At 34.8% G+C, this 25426-nt stretch overlaps 1 protein-coding gene across 1 annotated transcript in view; it reads right to left on the bottom strand.

Moving 5' to 3' along the window:
* Window positions 1–25426, bottom strand: part of ALiX (programmed cell death 6-interacting protein-like protein AliX) — a 200917-nt gene that overhangs the window by 149460 nt on the left and 26031 nt on the right. Inside the window, exon 2 of the mRNA XM_090402630.1 lies at window positions 12976–13030. Within this exon, the coding sequence (XP_090258756.1) occupies window positions 12976–13030 (55 nt within the window). The remainder of the gene's footprint in view (window positions 1–12975; window positions 13031–25426) is intronic.

The raw sequence follows: 25426 nt of genomic DNA, 5'->3' as shown, positions 1-25426 counted from the left end.
ATCCAGTACAGTCTGCAGGATTCTCTAAACTGAATAGTAACTAATAAAATTTGTATGTAAATCAGTAATAAAAAAAAAAGACAAATGCATCCTGAATGGAGAATCTATAGAAGTAAAATGTTTCAGCTATTTAGGTACAATATTTAGCGATGACACAAATTATGAATAAAAAGGAAACAGACAACAGGATTAGCAGAACTGGTATGGTAAGAAGTAAACTAAATTTTATATAGAATAACAAAGAAGTTAGTCAAAACACTAAACTAGCTATATACGAGACTATTCAAACCAAGTTTAACACATGGATTAGAGCCAGACTAGAAATAAAACACTTGATCAAAAACTGGAGACCACAGATATGAGAATTCTAAGAAAGATTGGGAGACAACAACTGTATCATTAAAAAGGAGGATATGAAAAGATAGGAAAGAAGTGGACACTGTTAGCTCTAATAACATATTCCTAAATGCTAATTTCAGGTGAGAGTTAATTTCACTTAAACATAATGGGCAAAGAAAGGTTAGCAAAGCAAGTGTTCTTTTTGCAAGAATTCCAAGAAAAAGACAGAAAGACCAAGATTTAGGTTGAGTGACAATAAGCAGGGTGAGGCCAGAAGAGAGAAATAAGATCTGATAATATTGGAGTCTTGACACACAACAGATTAATATGGAGGTAAACTGTCTAGTTACTGATGATGTAACTTTTTCATGTCATACTATCATAATATCATGTATACTCCCTGAAGGTACATATCAGGAATTTGATGATGATTATGAATTTTATAAATATATGACAAACATATGAGATGTTTATGTTCTAATTATAATGTAATGAAACAGGAAACTAACCAGGCAATGAATACTGCATGTCATGTTATTTTGATTCTTAGAGATGTTTAACATTTGGCACTCATGAATAATTTGGAAACAAACTACCATGTTAAAAAACTTACTTTAATTAGCTTAAAATAATACTCAACAATTCAATCTATATATCAAGATATTCCTGAGGATTACTGAATAAACTTGATCACAAGCTATGTCAATATACATTACAGCAGGCTATATGAAATTGATTTAGTCAACCGTTGATCTTAGACTGGCAACCAGAGGGAAAAAAGTCAAGAATAAACTAGAACTACATCTACTTTTGGTAATGAAGGAATTTGATGTCATTTGTGTTGCTCTTTTCATTTTGGGATTGTACGTCCTATTTTAATATGCAAGATAGGTTATAGATATGCAAGCACACTGTAGTGTGCACTGAAGTAACTTGTGATCCAGTGTATATTATGTGCATTTCTGAGAATTGCTTTGAGGTAAAGGTTAAAACATCAAATATTTTAATCTAATTAAAGTAAGTTCTCTAACATGGTAGTTTGTCTCAATAATTATTCATAATGAATTCTGATCACATTTGGAACTGTTTTCCAAAATATTCTACATCTGTTCTGCTAAATGAATGTTTCCAAGTGTCTAATTTTAATTCTAAAAATTTTACAAAAGAAATCAAATTGCAGCTAATTTTCTTTTTACATGGCTTTTTTTTTTTTACATAATTTCAAAATAGCATGGTTTAGAAAACAGAAGTAATTCTATTTTTACATGGTTCTATGTGCTTATTTTTAAAAATTCTGTTAAAAAGGGTATTTCTATTATAATTATCATTTCCTAGACCTCCTTGATGTTTTAAATATCAGGGATTACTGTACACTACAGAATGTAGACAATTATGGCGACAACAAAAAAAATAATTTTTTGTAATTATGATTCCCCAAAGTTAAGCCAACAGATGATCCGTTATATTCAATTGCTGTTGGTTCCTGAAAGCAGAAGGATGCTATGCTGATTCCTCGAAGTTAAGTTGGTCTGTTAGCAGAGGCCTGCCTATATAAAGCTGCTTGGAAGGAGTTAAGCTGTTTGCTAAACAATCATTTCTTGTTTACAATTCGAAATGTTTAAAACCATTACTCATTAATCGATCCCAAAGACCACGGGCAATGAAAGGTGTGGATTTTAATACGTTACCAATGCACTGGAAGACAAACAAAAACGGTTGGGTTACAAAATAAATTGTTAATGAATGGTTCCATCATTGTTTTGTTCCAGAAGTTAAACACTATCTGATGGGGAAAAAAAAAAAATCTGGACTTTAAAGTTTTATTGATTATAGACAATGTGCCTGGCCATCCTGTTTTAGAACACCGGAATGTAGAATTTTGTTTTTTGCCACACAACATCCTTAACCTGGCGTTAGTAAGGTGGAATATCACAGACTCCAAAGATTTTAAATTGACTATAACTTTTAAACAACGCATGGCAGTGAGTCATGCCTCAATATAGCTTCCTCTCCCATAACCTAATACTCAACACCATAGACGACAGGCTGTTGGCACAAGCAAGCTTAGTGTGCAGAGGTGTAAAGTGTGCTTAGGGTCCACCAGATCCCACCTTATGAAAAGTGTGACTATATTTACATCCAAAACAAAAATTGTTTTCATGTATATTCTACTAAAATATTATCGTTACTACTATGTCTCTTCTATATTTTTACATATCAACTATAAGCAAATATGTTTTCTAAATATTTAGAGGGTATTTTGAGAATAATATATTTTTTTTACCAGATGAGTTATGAGCAGGAAGAAAAGAGGTTACGTCAACTTATAGATGACACTTTGACAGACAAGGAGCCATTTAGCGGATATGATAGTGAAATTGATTTAGAATTAGTCAGTAACCACGAGTCTGATACAGAACAAGACTGAGGAAGAATCTTAAACAATATGTAATCTAATATTGATTAAAAAATATGGATTTCTATAATACACTGCATTATTTGGCTGGGTCTGTGGGACCCCACCTTAACACTTTTGCTACATTTTCCCACCTCACCAGCACCGGGTTAATACAACCACTAGGCCAGGGTGTGATCGCTACTTTCAAAACTTACTACATAAGAACATTCCAATACATTTTGGATAAATTAGATAAGGATAATTTACTGACAGTTATTGATGTGTGGAAAAAATTTTCTACTTTGGATTGCATCAAACTTGCTAAATTGGCATTATCAGAATTGAAACCATCAACTTTAAATGCATGCTGGAAAGCTACTTAGTCAGAATGTGTGAAAAAGAAAAACGCCGTACCTTTGCATACAACTGAATATCCCAATACCATCAGATTAGCACATGCAGTTGGCAGAGAAGGATTTGATGATTTTTCATCTGCAGATAAAGAAGAATTGATGGTTGACAAGGCTATTAGTGATGAAGAAATAATAGAAGCTGTCCTTGAAAATCTTGATGAAAAAGAAAAAAGTGATGAAGAGATTCCACTCACTGCAGGAGTAATTAAAGAAGGGCTTCAAATGGCTAGTAATTGCAAAGTCATTTTCTTACACATGATCCAAATACTGAACGAGTTGAACAGTTTAAATGTGAACTGAAGTCATGTATGGTGCATTATGAAGAATTATACAAAGACCTAGTCAAAACAGGATCTCAACAATTAATTACAGTTCGTCAAAACAGGATCTCAACAATTAATTACAGTTCGTGGCAAAAAAAAAAAAAAAAACAAATAAAAATAATCAACCTTCAAAATTATTGGAAATTAGTGCTAATTTAGTTCTTTTTACTGAAGAAAAAATTTTGCCACTGAAGTGTGAACAAGAAGGCCAAAGTGTTTCAAGTGATGGAAGTGATTTTATTCCAGTCTCACACAAAAGAATGCAACTGCTGTCTGAAAGTGACGGAGAGTAAAATTTAACTAATAACTATATGTGCAGTGTATTTGAGTCTTTTCGAATTTCTGTTTTATTAGTGACACACTATTTTCTTTAAGAAAGATACATAAGTATATATTTTAAATAAGTATTTAAAATTAAAAAAAATTCCATTAAAATTAAATAGTTTTATTCATTGATTTTCACATATTCTGTTTGAAAATAACTTATTGTTCGTATCTGGTTTTTCATATGCACTGTATTCTTGTGCATATGAAAATACATGGTTTTTTCTGGAACCAATCTACCGTGTAAATGGAGAATTGGGTCTATATTAATATAATTTAAAGGATTAAAACAATGTGAATAATGGATTAAAGACATGTTTAATCCTTTAACCAAGTATAAGTAAACAAAGCTTGAACTTTTAAGTATCTTCATAACTGACTACTTGAAACAACTTAATAAAACAAGAATATAAATTACTTTGTAAATAAGCAGAGAAACTTTAAAGTTTACCATGAAAGGCAAGTTTTAACAGATATTATAAATCATATTTTCCTGTAATTTTTTTCCTCATTCTGTTCAGCTCAAAACGAGATGGCATTAAATCAAAACATTGACTTGCTATTCACTCTCTTCTGCCTTCTTTACAAAAATTAATACATAGCAAAATTATGAATTTCTGCATTTAGAACAATGGTGGAACTTCAAAAGAATACCTTGTTCCCTTATTTCCTAAAGGCACATACTGATTTACTTGCCAGGAACTTTCCACATGATTTTTTTTGCACCTGCCACCTAATGTCTTAAGCTGGTCACAAAGGTTCATATTTTGTTATCTGTGCAGAAGACATTTACCACGTGCTTTCATTTCACCTGCCTGGTTGTCAGAGTGGTTAGCATATCTGCTCTCCAGCCAAAAGGCTGCAGATTCGAATCCTGCCATGGGTATGGATGTTTGTGACTGTCTGAAAATATTAATAGTGGTGGGTAGTAGATGGCATTGGTGTAGATGATGATGGTAGTTGTGGTATGCTGTAGTTAGTGGATTGAGTATTATGGAGTGAGTGCCCTCCCTCGATGAGTCTTTGGACTCCTTGGAGGTGTCACGTAATAATAATAATAAAATTAAAAATACCATGTTTGGAATAACTATCTGAATCCTAGGAAAAGCTATTATACAGATTATGATTGGAGCTCAAATCACTAAATATTACTAAATGTGAAGTGGCTTGAAAAAAAATCTTGTTTATCTATCCAGCATGTCCACAGCACTAATCTATGATGGATTTTTTTTTTTTTAATTTTATTTTGGAGTGGCTAGGTTAAAATTTTTTTTTTTTTATCCTATCAGCAGTCTTCTATGTTAGTGCATTCATATTCCACCCAGTTTTCTGTTTGGCAACTGGTGATTTGCATGTGGGAGGACAAGACAAGGTAAGGAAAACTTTGCCGCTTCTGTATGAACTTACCATTAATGAAAATGCTTGTTTCTTGAATTGCTGACGAGATTCAAATCTGGGTCTTCCTGGCCAAAATACCAATAGCTGGTGGGATGTAATTATAACCAAAATAACCAAGGCTATGATATCAGTATAACATGCTGTGTTCTCTTGCCTGTTTTGTGAGATGGAAAACATATGCTTCCAGGAAAGAAATCCTTCTCACCTCCATGTGAGATTAGGTAACTCACCTTCAGTTCTGAACAGTTTTTAATAAAAAAATTTTCTCATCCTAGACTGAATACGAATCCAGGGATTTTAGTAACCTTTATATGTGAATTGCATCCAAGAAAGGTTATGTGTTTATAATATGTTAAGAAGTGAACATGCGCAAGTATCATTTTTAACCACCACAAATCCCCCTGTGGTGACGAAGTACAGGTAACCAAGTTTCCAGTTAATAGAAAAAGAGAGGGGAGGGAGGGAAGGATTAATACATTTATATACTAATCCTCTTTCAGGGGACACTGTAACCTCTAGAGCAGGCCTGCACAACATATGGTCCGTGGGCCACGTTATTTATTCGGGCCCGTCTGCCTGATTGAATTATTTAATCATACGGGGGGGGGATGAAATCAGACGATTTTTTCTGAGCATTGAATTAAATTTTTACTAAGACTCTGCATGTTTACGTTCATGCGATTAATGTCACAATCATGTTGCTTTCAACTTGACAATAAATTGCATTTCGAGTTTCTTCTTTTATTCGCTTTAAAACTTTCTTACATGTTATTCTTTTCAATACGAAATTCAGTTTTATCCTGCTCAAGACTAAATAGTGATCACTTCCAATTTCAAATCCTCTGTACACTCTGGTGTCCTGCACCAGGGAGAAAACATCACTATCAACAATAACATAGTCAATGAGATTTTTCTTATTCCTTTCCCTCTTCTCTCCATGTGAATTTGTGCACATTTTTATGTTGGAATATGGTGTTAGTAATAACCAGTCCATTCCTGAGCAGAAATCCAACAGGTATTTGCCATTATTATTAGCTTTGCTCTTTTCTCCAAATTTTCCCAATATATTTTTCTGTCTGACAATCATTTCCTACTCTGCTATTTAGATCCCCAACAAGGACTAACTTTCTTTTTCATTGTGTCAGTTGCTATTTCTAAAGCCTCAAAAAATTCCTCCACTTCTACCTTAGTAGAACCTTCTGTGGGACCATAGGCACAAACAAGTCTCATTGTGCAGTTCCCCATTCTCATATTTGCCCACATCACTCTACTTGAGACTGCCTGCCATTCAAGACTAGTTTTGTATTTAGTGTTGAATACTATGGCTACTCCTTTTCCTTGATTGTGATTGCCTGAACATAACATTTTGTATTTATTGCTCAGAAAGACCAGTTTTTGACTGTTTTGTTTCAGTCACCCCTATTATATCGATCTGGTACTTATCCAATTGCTCAGCTAGCTCCATTTTTTGCCAATCAGGCTTCTCATGTTGATAGTACCGATCTTGAACTCTTGTGATGGGTGGGTTTTAGGATTTGTTCCGGTAGCTGACGTCTCGCTGTTTGCCCTGGTTCCCTGACGAAAACAATGGGGGCCTTATTTAATCAGACGATGCCGCAGCCAGCATGAAAATCTGTCATGTTGTACCATCATTTTATATTTTGGTTTAAGCCAATAAGAATACAATTTAGTCATCTAAATCCCAAATTGCCATTCCATCCTAGTTCGTTTAGTATCCAGGTAGATACCTAACATTATGCACTACAAGAAGGTGAGGACTGGACATTAGGTCAGAAGCCCTGATCGGTTCTCCGTATTCCTTTAAAGGCTATGTGGATCACTTTGGCAACTGGTATAGGTAAATATATGACTTATCCATTACTTTCACCTTAGTATCACCACCTCTGGGTCTGGCTCCCACTGATGAGACCTCAATAAAGGTCGAAATCGGTCTGGGTAGTGGCCCTTCCCTTGATGCATAGCATTCTACATGTCTGCAAGGAGATGTTCTTTGCATTATGAGAGATACTGAGGCAAGTGATGAGAACTTATACCACCTTTACCACGAGTTTCCCCAGTCCTGAAAGTACTTCAGGAGCAAACTTTGTTTGCTAACACGTGGATAAAGGATAAAATCCAATATATAATTAAACATTGAATTGAAATTAGAATTTCTAAATTTCTATACAGAATTGTGGACACAAATATTTTATAAGATAACTGGCAAACATTTAATGAAAATGAAATGTAACTAAAGAATTAGAAATCAGCCTAAAAGAAACAAGAAATGGAAAATCACCTGGAGAAGATAAGTTCAGAATTATATAAATATGAAGGAATAAGGTGGAAAGAAACTCTTATTTTTAAATAAAATCTATTCAACAAATAACCCACCAGGAAAGGATTTTCATGAAGTAACCCACCAACAGAATGGAAAAAAGCAATAGTGATCCCTATCTTTGAAAAAGGTAGTAGAGATGATCCTAAAAATTATAGAGGTATAAGTATTCTAAGGAGCCTCAGTAGTTCAGTCAGTATAGACAAAGTCCTTTGGTCAGAAAGACCTGGGTTCAATTCCCATCAGTGATGTGAAGAACCTTTATCTGGTCTCTTTCGACTAAAGGTGAGTTAACCAGTCTCATATGGTAGTGGAGGGGTTTTTTCTCCCATTAACTCAGATTTTTCATCCCTCAAAACAGGCAAACTGGTCCCAGGAACACACGGCTGCAGTCATAAATTATACTACACCAAGGAAGGAAATGGGAAACCACCTTGCTCATAATCATCCCCCTAGTATGGTAGCATGTAGCTACCCCCACCAGCCGTATGGCTGAAGGAATAGGATAGGATAGAAAGTATTCTAAATTCCTGTTACTAAATATATAGCAAAATATTAAATAAACTAATAAAATATTCTGAAAGCTTTATTTTAGAAGTACAAAATAGATTTAGAAAAGAACAGAATGATCATGTATAGACCCAGCTTTTTGCCTAAAATGAATAATAGAGAAAAGAAGAGAATACAATTTAGAAACATATCACATTTATTGACTTTGAAAAAGCATTTGATAAAGCTAAAAGACTTCTTTTATTTAACATATTAAAAAAAAGATACATCATAATCATAATTAATACCAAATAATATTCAAAAAGCTATCATAAGTATATATGAAAATAATCAAATATAAATTATCAACTATCACATCTGAGAGAGATAAACCAAGGAATCCGAAAGGGATGTCCTCTTTCAGCAACTCTTTTTAATATTTATCTAAACAAAATAATAATAAAATGGAATAAAAATTTCCATCGAGGTATTATACTTTCTCCTGCTGTGAGCTTAAACATGCTCTTTTTTTTTGCTGATGATCAAATAATTACAAATTCTGAAGATAACATACAGAAAGATATTTTAAATTTAAATGAGATAGCGAAAGCTTACGAAAAAAAATAGCAACAAAAAAACAAAAAAAAAAACAATGGCCTTTAACCTCCTTACTGGCCCAGGTGGACAAAATAGTGAGACCAAATTGCACTTCTTATCCATGTTATTCAATGGGTTTTACATATTCATATCCAGATTTAGCTGGATGTCTAAAGACGTCGTGGCCAGTTGGGGGGGGGGTTAAAGGACAAGATTCGATAGGAACTAAAATAATAATAGATAAGATTTTAGAACAGGTGAATTCATTTAACTACCTATGATGTATGATTACATATGAAAAAGAAATAAATCTAAAAATTGCAAAATATTAAAAAATAACAGGCGTAATTAACTCTTATATTTAAACCAAATCTAGTTCAAAAACAAACCAGACTAAAAGTTCACAATACGTTAGTTCTACCAGTCCTATTGTATGGAAGTGAAATCTGGACAATAAAATAAAAAGACAAAGATAAATATCTGAAATGAAGTTTGAGAAAAACTGCAAAGTATACTCTATTCAATCACAAAAGAAATTATGAAAGAATTAAATCAGGAATCAGTAATAGAAAAAAATTAAAAAAAACAAACATAAATGGATAGATTACGTTGAAAGAATGAAAACCGAAAGATCACCAAAACAAGCCTTACATTACAAACCATTAGGAAAAAGAAAACCAGGACGTCCTCTAAAAAGATTCAACGATGACTTCTAAGGCTGGAACAGGCCACTCTAGGCCTAATAACTTTGACAGCATGAATGTCTTTAGTTGTTTATGCTCACCTTTAAATTTAACAGAATGAAAACAGCACAATTAAATAACAGATTTAATAGTCTAAAAATTAAAGATGGCAAGAAATTATCTTGTGATGAGCTTCCACCATGTACGGTTTTGTGCTTCTCTTTTGCATTCTTCACAGGACAAAAGGGTCCAGTCCTTAATATTTCCCATCCAATCTTATTCTTTGTCTTTCTCTTCTTTTTCCTTGTATTATTCCTTCCAGAAGTGTTTTTTGTAGGGATTCATGCCTTAGTATATGACCAAGGTAGGTGGGTTTCCTTTTCTTAATGGTTTTCAACAGATTCCTATCTTCTCCAATCATCTGTCATATTTCTAAATTTATTTTTTTGGCAGTCCATGGGACTCTTAAGAATTCTTCTGAGGATCCACATCTCAAAGGCTTTTAGTTTATTTTCACAATATTTTTATATTGTCCAGGTTACTGCTCCATATAGCAGTGATGACCATACGTAGCATTTGGACAGCCTAATTCTTGCTTTTGTGTGAATTTCCCTTGAAGTCAATGTTTTTCATGCTAATGAAGGTTGATCTAGCAATTTCTATTCTTCTTAATATTTCCTTATCACACTTTCCATTCTCTGCAATTAGTTGACCCAAATTATATAACTCTCTACTTGATCTAAAGTATTTCCTCTGATCTTAATATTTATATCAGGTATTTTCCCTTTTTCTCCTGTTACCAGCAATGGCTTTGATTTTTTTTTGAAGTTGAAATTAAATCCATATTTTTCACTTAACTTCAGCATCTCTTCTAGTAGGTTTGAAGATCTTTTTTATTTTCAGCTAGCAGCACTGTATCATCTGCATATCTTAAGTTGTTTATATTCCTGTCTCCTATGCTGACTCCTTTAAATTTTTCTAATTGCTGAAAGATATTTTCAGTATAGAGGTTAAACAATATAGGAGAAAGAACACAGCCTTGTCTGACACCCTTCTTTCCTGAGAATTCGTCAGAGATTTCTCCTGATATTTTTATTGAAGCAGTTTGTTCCTAATATAGATTTATCAGTAATCTGGTATCTTTACCATCTACTCCAAAATTCTGATGTATTTGATTAGTTTTTCATGTTGTATATTGTCAAAGGCCTTTGTGTAGTCAATAAAACATAAGTAGACTTCTACTTCTCTAGATATCTTTCTATAATAGTTCTAATGTTGTAGAGTCCTTCTCTAGTACCTTTAAGAAATTATATTCTTAGCTTAATTCCTTTATCAAAGTGTATACAAACAAAGTTTGTGCATGAAGTATCTTCACAACTGGGCATATAGAGGCTAATGCAGTGGTTCCCAAACTTTTTCGGTTCATGGTACCCTTAGTGTATCAGGATTTTTACACGGCACCCAAAATCAGAACATAGGCCTGCCTAACAGTTGCAGTGAGCAGTTGGTGCAATTAGGTTGGTTAAGTTAAAAAATAAATGAAACACGTATTTCATATTCACAAACAATTTATGTAAAAAGTATTAAATAAGTACATATTTTGAACAATCAAATCGTTGAATAAATAAATCTTAATTAGTGCGGTGCACTACACTAACCAAATTGTGTGCTGCAGCACCCCAGGGTGCCGTAGCACACAGTTTGGGAATCACTGGGCTAATGAATTCACATCAGTTGCCTTAGTACCCTATAATGCAAAGTGCACATGTGCGTGTGCGCACACACACCCTGGATAATAGCCCCTCCCATAATGCATAGTATTATACACATCTGTAAGGGTGTTTTGCATTATGGGATACTAAAGCAACTGATGTGAAGTCATTAGCCTCTATATACAAGTAGCCCAGTCATGAAAATACTTCAAGTGCAAACTTTGTTTTCTTACGCTTGCTTAGATAAAGGATTAAATCAAGAATATAATTTCTTGGCATCTTTAATTTATAGCATAGCCAAGTGAAAAAACTTTCAACAAGATTTAATAGTCTGATACTTTCACTTTACTGAAAAATGTCTCCATCCCAACATTAACAATCTCTTCAATTTTCAGTTAGTTACTTGGAAAGACACCATATATAACAGAGAGCATAGCTATGTGCTCTCCTTCCATAGCCAATTTCTATATGTTTAAGCCACATGGCTCAAACATACAGAAAAACTCTTTTCTCCTCTACCTGAACAGTAGCACCCCAAAATCTCTAGTTCACTATAGAAAAAGTCTATTTTCTAGACATTCTAATCACATATCTTCCCAATGGTACCCTCTCAGTTTACAGAACACCTACCCAAACATGCAGATATATACTCAAACTTTTTCATCATCCTCCCAACAATATGGAGTAAAAAAAAAAATAATAATAAAAAATAAAAATTCTTAAGAGAGCCACAACCAGTGTTCCAACCAGGCTTCCTTCATAGCTGAACTATCCTTTATTGTCATACCTTCTTATTCGATGGCCAGAATGCAAAAAAAAAAAAAAAAAAACGATTAACAAAATAACTGTTCCTTCTGCCACCTTACATCCTCAATGCTATTACTATTCTATATAAGTTTGAGTTTCCATCTTTAATTTCTACAAACATGATAACTTAGATACCTGTTTTGAAGCAATTACTATTCCTTACATCAGGAACACCTCGGAAGAAAGAAAAAAAAGCCAAAACTTAAAAGAAATATTATTACTGCACTGCTTTCAAACCTCATATGAAGCTGATTCTCCTCTTCTAACTCCCTCCTCAGTTTGCCCCCTTTGTGTATAAAGTACATTGTTTTTATAATTTGTTGTCGAATTGGGATCAAATGACTTTTTTTTCTCTTTTTGGAATGAGCAGTAGATTTAAAAGAACAACCAAATCTAAACAAATATGGTTGTACAATTCTTCACTAAATTTAGGAAACAGTAATTCTAAAGACCTCTTGCTTAACCAAGGTTAGCTACTAGTACCCATAGAGGATGCCATCTTATGACTATATCTAATGTAACATCTTCGACTTGCTGTTTTTGTCTGTGTTTTGTGTGTAATCACAATTTTTATATAGCATTTCATATGATATCTGTAACAGAAAATATTAAAACTTGCATATATTTAATTGTACTGTTATTCCATTAAATCCGAAGGTGAGTGAATGACACCATTCTGTTGTGAACTATTTCTGGGCAAAATGATCATATCCACCATTTCTTTAGGGCTCAAAAGATGCAAGAACAGGTCTTTAAATTATAGCTTTTTATGGCAAGGTTTATATAAGTTGTTAAATTCTTTCTTCCTTTAGTATAAAGGATTTATGGCTGTTATATTTGATGTCTAGCTGAGCACAGTATAGCACTGAAAAATACCAAGCAAACCACACAACACAATCAGGTTGTATGATACTTGTGGAGTACCTTTTCACAGACAGAAAATCAACCAACTCTCAGTTCTTTGGTAAATTATTTACTACTAAGATGGTTGGTTTCTATGTGTAAAGCTTATAAGAAAACTTCCTTCTGTTAACATATCATGAATATAATTGCTAAGATCATCAAGATAGACAAACTATTTTTAAACAATTTTACACTCATACATTTCAACAAGGGGGTGGGGAGAAAAAAGTGCACGAAATTTCAATCCTTACCTGAACTTCATTAGGTGGACATTTAGCTTCCAATGCAGTTAACTGATCATAATACCTAAAGTAGTTCACATAATAATATTTATTATTTTTGCCTTCAGAAATGTCAGCATTTTAAATAATAAAAATTTTATTATTTAAAATATAAAAAAATCTTATATTTATCCTCACAAAGATCATAATGTTACAGGTATTATAATTTGACAAAAGAACGTCTCTGCATAATATAACATAACTTCTCAAGGAGATTTCTTTTTAGCTAAAGACTGTGATTAAACAATTTTATCATATCTATTCATTTTCAACAAGTAGCTTCCTATCATGTCAATAAATTAACATATGTTTATTTTAATTATTTGTAAATTATACTAGCCAAGAAATGATAATCTTGTTTAATCTTTTATCCAAGTGGAACCAAACAAAGTTTATGCATGAAGTATCTTTACGACTACGCTATTTGTATAGCGAGGCTGAATATGTTATATCAAATGCCTTAGTATCTCATAATGCAAAGTGCACTTCCTTTTGAAAGTGCATAATGCTATGCATTATGGGAGGGTCACTACCCAGATTGGTTCTGAAAGGAAGTGCTTTAAGGGATACTAAGACAATGGATGTGAAGCCATCAGCCTCTATACACAAGCAGCCATGGTTGTGGAATATTTCACATGCAAACTTTGTTTGCTTATACTTGAAGAATAAGTATATTATTTCTTGGCTATATAATTTACTTTCTAACCAAGCAGGGTTAGAAAGTGGTACACTTATATAGTGTTACACTTATACAACAGTTACACTATATAACAGGGCAAAATTAATCTGCTCAGATGACAAGGCCCTGACTAATGAACTAAACCACATCCTCAACACTTTCTTAGCCAATGGCTATAACCCCAAAAAAATCCAAAAAATACTAAAACCTGTAAACCACAACCCCCTCCCCCTCCACAATAAAGATTACACCAAGTCTATCACCATCCCCTACATCCAGGGCACCTCTGAGAAAATAACCAATATCCTCAAAAAATATGACCTTACTTCCTGTTACAGACCATATAAAAAGTTGGCATCCCTTATCCGCTCTACCAAAGACCAACCACTTCCCCTAGACCAACCTGGTGTATACCAGGTCCCTTGCAGCTGCAAATTGTCCTACTTTGGCCAAACAGGCAGAACAACAAATATCAGGATTTCAGAACACCAAGACTACATCCAGTTTCACCAGTACAGCCGCTCTGGGCTGGCAGACCATGCCTTAGATACCCACCGTAAAATTCGTTGGAAGAAAACAAAAATAATTCATCGCAGCAAGTTTAAATACGAAAGATTATTCAAAGAATCTTCAGCAGCTCTAAAAGAGTTCCTAACCTCAACAAATTTGGGTGCATGAAACTGCCCCAAATTTGGGAGACTTTCATTATGAGAACTTCAGCCCAACTGCCAAGACTACCAAATTAGCCTGCAAGAGGGCACCATTTGGACTTTAGTAACAATATTAGTTTCTTGCTTTCTTCCTCATTTGCTTTGTGTTAGTTCCTGAGTGCACATACCATATCTTTATGTTCCTGAAGATGGCAATGTGACGTTGCCAAAATATAGAAGTTATTCATTAAAGTTACCTTTAATTAATATACTTTATATGCGTTGTTAATTCCGTAAACTAATTACCAGTTATGTCTAACCAATGTATAAGTCTTACTACTAGAATCATAATCACTACTGTTAATAAGAATAATTCCAGTGTGGTCATCAATACCAATGAATACAACTAAAATGAATGTAGTGCTCAGAGACGATCCTATACAAATCTTTAGATTATGACCTCCATTAATTCCCCAGAAGAAAACATGGTTTTAAAAAGATTTAAAATGTTATCTCATGACTGGCTGAATTAACTAAAAAACAAACATTTCAGGTTTGAATATTTTTTAGCTATGTCCCAGGATATACGGATTACCCAATATTCATAAACCTGCCAATCCTCTAGCTAAAAATTAGCTAGCTTTTTAATGTTCCCAACTAACTAGCCTTACTTCATCATGTATATTATTATTATTATGTGACACTCCAGGGAATCCAAAAACTCATCAAGGGAATAATTTAATCCCTTCTTCTAACTAAGCTCAAACTTGCTTAACTTTTTGCGTGAGCCATTAGTAGCAGAGACTCTACCAATCGACCAACCTTTGCTGGCTATATATATATATATATACAGGGTGTTCGGGATAAATTTGACATATTTATAATTAATTATATTTTTCCGTAAGTTACATGTATTAACACACACTTCTCTTCATTTAAAAGTTTGGACCCTTCTTCATTCACATACAAGATGTCAGAAAGGATGGATAGCTGGAACCCACCTGAATCATGGAAGAGAATAACTTGTATCATGATGATTCGTGCCCGCCATCAAAATAAGGATATTACGACTGCTGCCCAATGCTCCCTGAATACAGTAAAAACAATCAGGCATGAACTAGAGACTTGCAATGGTGACTACGAGGATGTAGCAAGAAGAAAGATCCCTAGCAGACGATCTGATTGCGTTCGTACAGCAGAATTCCTCGCAAATCTGCAGGAACAGGTGTTGAAGAACCCTGGCATTGGAATTCGGGCTTTGTTCGTGGAGTTGCTAACTGTAGTCAAGCCCTGGATAACAAGGGTAGGCAATGGTAGGCCGTATGTATGGCAGCAGGATTCGGCCCCTTGCCACACCTCTGGGAAAAGTCAAAAATGGTTGTCTGAAAATTTCTACGACTTCACCAGTCCAAATGTTTGGCCTCCAAACTCCCCAGACCTTAACCCCATGGATTATTTTGTATGGGGCGCAGTTGAAAAAGACACCAATCGCACTTCCAGTAATACAAAAGCCCAGTTAATGGATAAAATTAAAACAGTTTTTGCGGCCCTTCCCAGGGAGACTGTAGCATCAGCTTGTTCGAGGTTCCGAAGCAGAATTGAAGCTGTGATCGATGCTAATGGTGGTTATTTTGAGTAAATCTTGTTGATAGTATTGTAATTAACTCTGCCTGTAATGTTTTTTTGTCAATTCATTAAATTTAATAGATACAAAGAAGATTTTCTTTTTCCTTACGAAACTGTCAAATTTATCCCGAACACCCTGTATATATATTCTATCCACTTCAAATCCATAATTCAGTTTTAAGGTACTGATATCATGGTTAGTTTTAACACTTCTTTATTTACCAATATTCTTCTTTCTGACACCTTAACTTTACTTAAAAGTGTTCTTCCCTTGGACCTTCAATTCTTCTATGTTAATCACCTCACTTGGAAAGACAATATATAAGCAGAACAGAGGGTACAGCAATAGGCTCTCCTTCTCTCCTCCCTTGCCAATTTCTATATGGAAAACTTCAAAACCTCCAACTGTTTGGCTAAGATACACTGATATTCTCCATTTGACCACATGGTTCAGAATGTATCAAGAAAATTCAAACTTTATCAGCTATCCCCCCTCCTCCTCCAATGTCCAACAATATGGTATCATATTGTTTCCAATCTGACTTCTCTTGCAGTTGAGCTCTCCTTTATTTGTCACACCTCTCTATCAAATGGCTAATACTAAAAAAAAATTAGAATACTTGGTCTTTCCTGTATCTAACATCCCTTCTCAAGATATAGATTACAACAATGCCATCACTATTCCCATATCCAAAGCACCTCAGAAAACACAACTAAAACTTTAAAAAAATATAATCTCTGTACTGTTTTCAAAACCCTATTTGAAACTCTTTGCCCAAATACTCTTATAACTATCAACTCCCTTCCCTCTAAGTTCCAGGTGGTATATACAAGGTTTCTTGTTTTTGCAACCTATCTTATTATGGTTCAAACCAGAAAATCTGCCAGAATCCATCTTTAAAAATATATTCTTTACACAGAATGAAATGAAGAAATGTTTCACAGAACTAAATACAAACATAAAATAAAACCCAACCAAATCTAAATAAATATTGTTGTGTGAAACTTCCCAAAATTTGGGAAACTCAAATTTTTAGGCCATCCACCCACAAGTCAAGGCTGCCTATCAGCACCCATAGAGGATACACTTCTTAGGATTTTTGGCTTAAAGTCTAATATCTTCCAATTATTTTTTGTGTTATTACAATTTCTATATTACATTTCGGATGATGTTTGTGAAAGACAAAATATTGGATCATTAAACCATAACATGATCATTAGCTAATGTTATGATAACAATACAAGTTATCATTTGTTATAAGATTATTATAAGATGATATAAGTTTCTCAATATTACAAGGTATTGTCATTCTGGGATGACAATTTTCCTCACAAAATCTGCATATTATACTTTAATAAATAAGTGATTTTTTAAATGTGAATCACTCACACAGGACATATACTTGTCATACTGTAGTATTGGTGGAATAAATGGTTAGATAGTTGAGCATTCTTGTTCTACAGTAGTTGAAAAAAAAAGTTCCATGTTTGGTCTCTAAAGGCCCTTCAGGGGCATGTCATGCATAAAAGGTTCTAGTGCCTACTGGGAAGCTGTCATCAACCAATACATGGTCGGAATAACAGTGCACATAAATGACTATAGCACAACACATTATGCATTTTGTACTGAGTTTTGAGTTTGTTTTTTGTATGTGCATCTGAAGATGAAAGGCAGAAAAGTGCTGTCAAAACTGTAGAAATTACTTATTTAAGTATAATGTGCAATTCTACGAAGGTTCTTATATAAAAACTAGTTGTAGTTTAGTATGACTTGCCAATAATTAATATTGTTTTTTTCTGTTCAAGCCAGTCAAGTCATTAACATTTCAAGTGATCAAAAAAGATGGGTATGTCAGTTGAGAATGATGGGTAAATTAATTAAATGCAAATAAAAAATCATTGTTTGATGGCAGGAGGTGTGCTAATAATGATCAAGGCTTCTCTAAAGATGGAGAAGATTCTGCAAGAAATTAAAAATACCATGTGAACAAATATGTAATTTTGTGTTCATGATCCTGACTGAAAACCAAATAATAGCTTAAAGCCACTTCAAGCTCTGAAAAGACCTTGAAGTGGTAGTTCTGTGAGAAACCAACTAATCAAGGTAAGAAAATAATTTTTAAAAAAAGTTTAGATATGTTTAACTAAGGGTGAATTTGAGAACTAAAATTTTTTTAAACACATAAGCAGATTTAAGAGATAATACACACACACACACACACACCTCTCCTTCCTTGCCTCTTATGCTAAAGCCAACCTCCACCCCCCCCCAAAAAAACTCATGCACATTACACAAGAAAGGACAAGAACTCGTCCCACCCCCTCCCTGTCTAAAAAAAATAAAAATATCTGTAGTTTACTACCAGGATTATGTTTACCATAGGTGGTTAAGATGTAGGAAAAGTTAGCAAGAGTGAGGATCCAAGAGTGTTAATAGGTGCAGTTCTCGATGTGGTTTAGAATAAATCTTCCAGATGTTTCATATTTTAGCAATATACTTAAAGGCATATTATATTATTATCACATGTAAACTGTAACATGTTTGCTATGAAGATGTTGGTTTGAAATCCAACAAAATATAAGCTGGTTAATAAACATCTTTCTAGAATTTAGTAACCAGCTTATAGTTTTCATCGTGTTGTAATACGATGAAAAATAAGTTATGAATAATGTCCAACACCTAAGTCTATTCAATTTCTAGGCTTTGCAAAGCATCCGAATGACAAGAAAGCAGGTAATGGATAAAAGAATGGCTACAAGAAAGACTATATAACAAGTGGCATCCCACAGGGTGCTTTCTAAGCCAGTATCATTTAAGTTTTGCTAAATGATATAGTGAGTGGGTTCAAATATTCAGTGGTATATTGGTAACACAAAGTTTGAGAAAATTATAATAAAGGATGATGACGATGGCATGACCCTCCAGAATTTACAGGTTGACAGAATGGGTATGTGTAAGACTAAGGGCGAGAAAACTATGCATTCCATTGGAGAAGATATATTAGAAGTGGTAATAAACAGGTAGGTACAAGTTGGGAGGATTACTGTAGTTGCAACACCCTCAAGAATTTAAGAATGTTACTACTATCTAGACTAGGGGTTCTCAACGTGTGGTACGCATACCCCTTTGGGGGGGGGGTACATAGTAAAATTTTTGGGGGTACACTATGAGAGCTCAAAAGTCGCTAGATCTAGTAACAAAGTTGCTAAGTTGGCAATAGCGATAATGATCAATAATGAAAAATTGATCAATGATCAATTTCTGAAAACTGAGTGACGAAGCACGCCGCTATAGTTATGTCTACACATGTTTGTTCAATTGTTTATGTCACTCTTTGTGTTTATCAATATATGTAATTTATGAATACAAAATTTAATGTGTGTGCGTGCGCATATTAGGGGTAAATATTCCAGACATGCTAGGTGTGCAGTGCTCATCCATCAAATATCAGTATCACTGATATGATATTTTTGCATTAATTCCCATTAAAGGTTCTCCTAAATTCTCCATGATTCCTAAAATTGAACACAATATTCTAATGCTTTATTGTCCTCTTCACAAGGGTAAAAGCATTAGTGGTTCATGAAGAGGACACTGTTCGATGCGTAAACATTGCATCACATTGGCGTTAATAGCTGGGTGTGCTTTCAAAATGCACACACCTTTGAGCGCGTTGAAAAGATACAAAGAGGGTGCAGCGGGTCAAATTCCTAGTGTTCTATTATTTCTAAACCACTGAGAAGGCGAGGCTGGGTGAGCTCACCGAGCACCTAGTAGCTGTGATTGGTTATTGTGTCAACCAATCCAGTTGAACATTGTCACTTGTCATGAGTTGAGATCTTTCTATATCCAATGGCTATATTACAAACAGCTGTTAGACATGTTTTCTGGAACTGAAAATTTGAAAGTGGATGTTAGGAGTAAAAAGCCAATTGTTTTTTTTCTCTTGGTTGTGCAATATAGCATCTGTTGAGGTTGCGAAGTTTTTAAACAGTATAGAGACATTTTTATTCTAGTCTTTGGAAACAACAGACAGTTAAAAATATCTATTCCTGAATAAAAATGATTATTCTGTGTATTATAAGACGTTGATCTACAACAAAATACTAGCATGTGAGATTGATAAGCTGATACTAAAAAAAAAAAAAAACTAACGAATGGGATTCCCGAAAGCATGGATAATTCTGATATTATGTATACTGAGTCTCAGCAAACAAAAGAAAATTCTTAGCAAACGGAGCAAGATATATGCACAAACCAGAAAAATACACATAACATGTACAACAAATTTTAGAAGATGATTTGCTGCTCCATCAAATCATATTTATTCCTGTCTCTTCATAAGTTTTTTTTTTTTAAATTATGCAATCATGAATTCACTTATTCATGTCCAGACTTTATAGGATCGTTCTATTCTCTAACGAGCAACTTATAGGACACATATCACAAATGTTAATTATTAATAATTCATTTACCATTAATGAAAACATTTCTACTCACACTTATTCTTTCTTTTCATTTCCTATTCTTACATGTCTTATAAATGATGGATCACATATTTTCATCTGAGTATTTCGAATATACCAACCAAATACAGTATTCAAAGTAACCCTGAAATTAATTGCATTGGACCAATTTAGATGAGTGCTGATGCACTATGCCCTCTCAAAACTTTCATACATCGATAAAACTGCAATCACACAGTCATGGCATCTGCAGAGGGTGGGGGATAAATGGGGCACTCCCCCTGAAATTGAGTAAAAAATTCCACAAATTATAATCGTAAAAGTGGTTGAGATATGTAACCTTACACCCTCGATCATGGGACGCTTTGTCTGCTTAAAATTTTATTATGGGTTGGCCTGTTTTAGCCATAGAACATGCATTTTATTGCAGCAATAAAACACTAGTTCTATTTTTGGTTCATCCTTTTCTGATTTGTGAAAAAAATTTTCATTACTGTGTGAACAGCAACCATTCGTTTGCCCTCATCTAGTGAGTCACTGAGTTAAGTGTGAATTGTAATCATATAGCGAAACAAATTTAAACAATACATTTTTAAAAAAATGTAAGTGAATATAATTTAATATTATTTTACTTGTTAGTTTTATGATTTTTTTCCTTTTAAATTGAAATAATTTAATTTAGGATTTTGGGATTAATTAATTAGTTGAGTTTTAATAAAATATGCCAGTCAATTTTTTTATATATGAAATTGTGCTAAAAACTATTAATTCTGAATACTTTTTCTCCCAAGAATTAAAGATCATTAAAATCGATGTAAACTGAAAATAATGTATTTATAGTTGGAATCGACAAATAATTACATTAAAAAAATGCTAAAAGACATTTATTGATGTAATTATTTGTCTCCAAGCTCCCCCCCCCCTGCCTGGGAAATTTTTGCTGATGCACACCCATGCATACATTCAAACTGACGTGAAATTTGTAGCGCGGGTTGCATAACCCAAGACAGCACATCCAACCAAAATGGACACGCGACGCCACTGATATATATATATATATATTTTTTTTTTTAAATTATAATTTTACTGACTAGGAACACCAACATAAGGCAAGATAAAAGTCAGTAAAATTATGATTTAAAATGTCTACAATCCGAGTAAATACCAGTCACAACATATATCTACCCTATATATATATATAAAATGATAAGCCTTTTTATGTCACGTTTGTATGTCACATTTTCTGAAACGTTTTGACATTCAGGGGTTAACCTGAGTGTCTAGTCTTCAAAATTCAAGAACCGGTCTACCAGTCCAGAACTCGGGGGGGGGAGTATCCCCTTTTGAGTCTTCACAATTCGACTACCTTGCTTTATCCTGCCTGTATCCCTCTCCTTTTGATTTCCTTCTCATACCTAACCCCTTTGTTGAGATTTTGTCAGATGTCCATTTATCAGAGGCATGCATCCTTAAAGGATAAATTCCTTTCCTGTGGTCTACTTTACCATTTTGTCGGGGCCTAAGGTTGTCTCGGGTTTGTTCTAGCATTCTGTCTTCACTCTGATCCCTATAGACCCCATTTTCCGTTCTTGTCAGCATTTGCTTGTTTGCTATGCTTTCCCCCATGCATTGCTCAAACTGGTTGAACCTGGAGAACTGCCGATCTGAGCCTGGCATTTCCCTCTCTCCTTGATAATCAGTACTCTTCTCTCTTTCTGAGTGGGCATTCACATCGCAGTTTCCTCCTTGACGAGGACTGTTGTCCCCCTCTTGTAGTCCCTCTATTTCTACATAGGCTCTCCATTGAATCTCCTAGCCATACCAACCTTTTGGACCTCATCTTATAAAGTTTTAATCTATCAGAGTGTACTACCCAAGATTTCCCTTGTTCTTTTTTCTCTCTTATTTTAAATGTCACTGGGGACAATTTTTCTTGAATTTCATATGGTCCAGCCGCGCTCCTTCCAAACTTCCCCCCATTTTTATTAACGGAATTCTGTTCTAACAAGACCAGATCGCCGGGATTCAGATCCTTGTATCTCCTCAATTTGTTGGCATAATTTCTTGCCTTTTGTGAGCAAGCTTCACTGGATTCGTACACCATCTCATACGCAATTCTATTATCAGTGATCGGGCTATTGAGATAATCATCAATATCTGGAAACCCCGAATTCACATGGGAATTCCTGAAATCAGCTAGGAATGTTGGCTCAAAACCATAGAGGATAACTGCGGGGGCCTCTCTGATGGCAGTATGTAGGGCGGTTCTGCATGCGAATAACGTGTGAGGCAGAAAGGTATCCCAATTCGAGATGTGGAGGTCGGATATCTTTGACAAGGTAAGCTTTAAAGTCCTGTTCAATCTTTCCACCATTCCATTGCCTTGAGGATGATAAGGAGTAGTGAACAATTTCTTTACTCTTAATAACTTACACAATTGTAACATAACTTCAGCTGTGAAGTTGGAGCCTTTGTCAGAGAGAAGTGTCTGGGGTGTCACTTCTCTCTCTCATATCTGGAAATAATCAGCTTGAAAAATTTATAAGCTACTGTTTGGGCAGATTGATTCTTAATTGCTACAGCCTCTGGATATCGTGAGAACATGTCTATGACCACTAAAATGTACCTATTTTCTTTCTTGGTGATAGGTAGGTGGCCCACGATATCCATGGCTACAGCCTGAAAGGGATGCTGGGGTTAGGGAAGGACTGGAGAGGAGCCTTACCTACAATGCTGGACTTCTGTTGACACAAATGACAAGAAGTCGCATACGATTCTACATCTCCCTTCATCCCCTTCCATATATAACGATCACAAACTCGATTCCACATTCTATGTATTCCTTGATGACCTGCCAGATCAGAGTCATGAAAGGTGAACAGTACCCATGGGATCATTTTTTCTGGAACCACAATTTTGTCCTTCCATCTTCCTGTGATGCTTTGCTTAGACAATAAGAGACCATTCGAATCAATGTATAGTGTGTGATTGAAGGAATCTTTAATATGGGACTTCTCTCCTCTCAAAACTTTCTCATAAATCTCCCCCCATACTGGATCCCTCCTTTGCTCTTCGATTATGCGAGACTTATCCCATACTTGTTGTTCTAAAGAATTGATCCCCCCTTTTCCTCTCCCTTTTTCTCTGTATATAGGGAAAATCACCTCTCCACTAGGAATGACATCACTATCATGTGCGACATCCAGAGATCTGGATAGATAGTCAGTGACCATGTTCGCTAAGCCAGAGATGTATTTTATTTCCAAGTCAAATTCTTGCATCTCCAGAGCCCACCTAATGATTCTCTGATTTTTGTCCTTCATTGAGGATATAAACAACAATGGTTTGTGATCAGAACGCAAGATAAGATGTTGTCCTAATAACATATACCTGAACATTCTTAATGCATAAACAATGGCAAGGGCTTCCTTTTCTATTACTGAGTCATTTATCTCGGAAGATGAACGTTTCCTACTGATAAAGGCAATCGGTCTAAAGTCCCTCTTCCTCTTTCTGCTCTACAACGGAGGCGATTGTATCGTTGGAAGCATCAGCGGAGAGATAAAAATCCCTACCCAGTTTGGGATAGGTCAGAACAGGTGACTTAGTTAGAGCCAGGTTTAAGCGTTGATGAGCAATCTGCTGTTCGTTTCCCCACTCGAATTTTCTTCCCTTCTTTGTGAGTCTGACTATAGGTTCCATCAGTTTGGAGCATTCGGGAATGAACTTCCTATAAAAGTTGATCATTCCCAAATACCTCCTAACTTGCCTTACAGTTGAGGGAGTTCTTGCCTTCAATATGGCAGTCACATTTTCTTCTGTGGGTGTTATACCGTGTTCATTTACCACGTGACCTAAATACTCTACCTCCTTGAGAAAAAATTGGCATTTGGAACACTTTAGGGATAACTGAGCTCTGTTAAGTCTTTCCATGACCCCAATTAATAGTCTCTTATGCTCCTCGACGTAAGATGAGTAAACCAGAAGATCATCCTGGAAACAGATAACCCCTTCTCCCAACATATCAGATAGCACAGAATTCATCAGGCTCTGAAAACTCATGGCTGAGTTCCCAGCTCCCTGAGGTAGTCAACATAGCTGATACCTCTGCCATCTTGTGGTGAAGGCAAAGTATTTTCTGTCCTCCTCCCTCAAAGGAATTTGGAAACAGCCAGAGCTCAGATCTAGTTTGGAGAAGTACTTAGCTCCCTCCAGGCCAATCAACACTTCGTAAGAAAAATTTCTCTTAAAGAAATTTTTGTTTAAAGGGGAGACCTTTGTTACACCTGATATCTTAAGAATGTAGAATTCTCAGCTATCATGGTGTAACATGAAGAGAAATAAATTAAAAACCCTGCATAAAGGCTAATAGTAATTTAAATGAATTATTTAAAAGAAAAAGGAAATATTCTTGCATCCAATAAAATATATATAAAATAAAGGTGTTTGGTTGAACTAACTAACAAAAGGAAAGAATATATTAATATTGTAATATGATATAAAAGAGAAAATTTAACTAAATAAGACAGAAAAGGATTAGTCATAAGAGATGGTATGTGAGAGGCTAGAGATTAAAAATATTAAGTGAATTCATAGAAAAATTTTGGAAAGGGGATTAAGTTAGAGGCTAGCGGAACAAAAACAGACTATCGCTCAGGGCCAATTCCCGGATTGAGACATCGTTTGGCTCGCAGACCAAAGGACGTTTGGCAGAAAAAAAAAAAACGCCACCCTAATTGGTCGGTGAAGTAAAAACAAGTAGGGGGGGCGGAGAAAAGAAGTTAAAGAGGGTGCCGTTAGGAGAGCAAGTATAAAAGGGTTGGAACCCCCCCCCATAGGGCTTTTTAGGCCTTTTTTTTGGCTTTTGGCTTTGTTCCAGGAGAGTTCTTCGCCAGCTCTTTAGTAGGGATTTCACGGTGTTTTTCTGAGTGGCGAGATAGGGGTTATATTTCTGTCGTCACAACACGGAAACGAAAGTGAGAGGGATTTCGATTCCATA

Source organism: Typopeltis vanoorti, chromosome 13 (assembly GCF_054136105.1).
Source record: "Typopeltis vanoorti isolate ZY-2024b chromosome 13, IOZ_Tvanoo_1.0, whole genome shotgun sequence".
Classification (NCBI taxonomy): domain Eukaryota; kingdom Metazoa; phylum Arthropoda; class Arachnida; order Uropygi; family Thelyphonidae; genus Typopeltis; species Typopeltis vanoorti.
The sequence above is the reverse complement of the archived record's forward strand: the minus strand, read 5'-3'. Positions and strand labels throughout refer to the sequence as shown.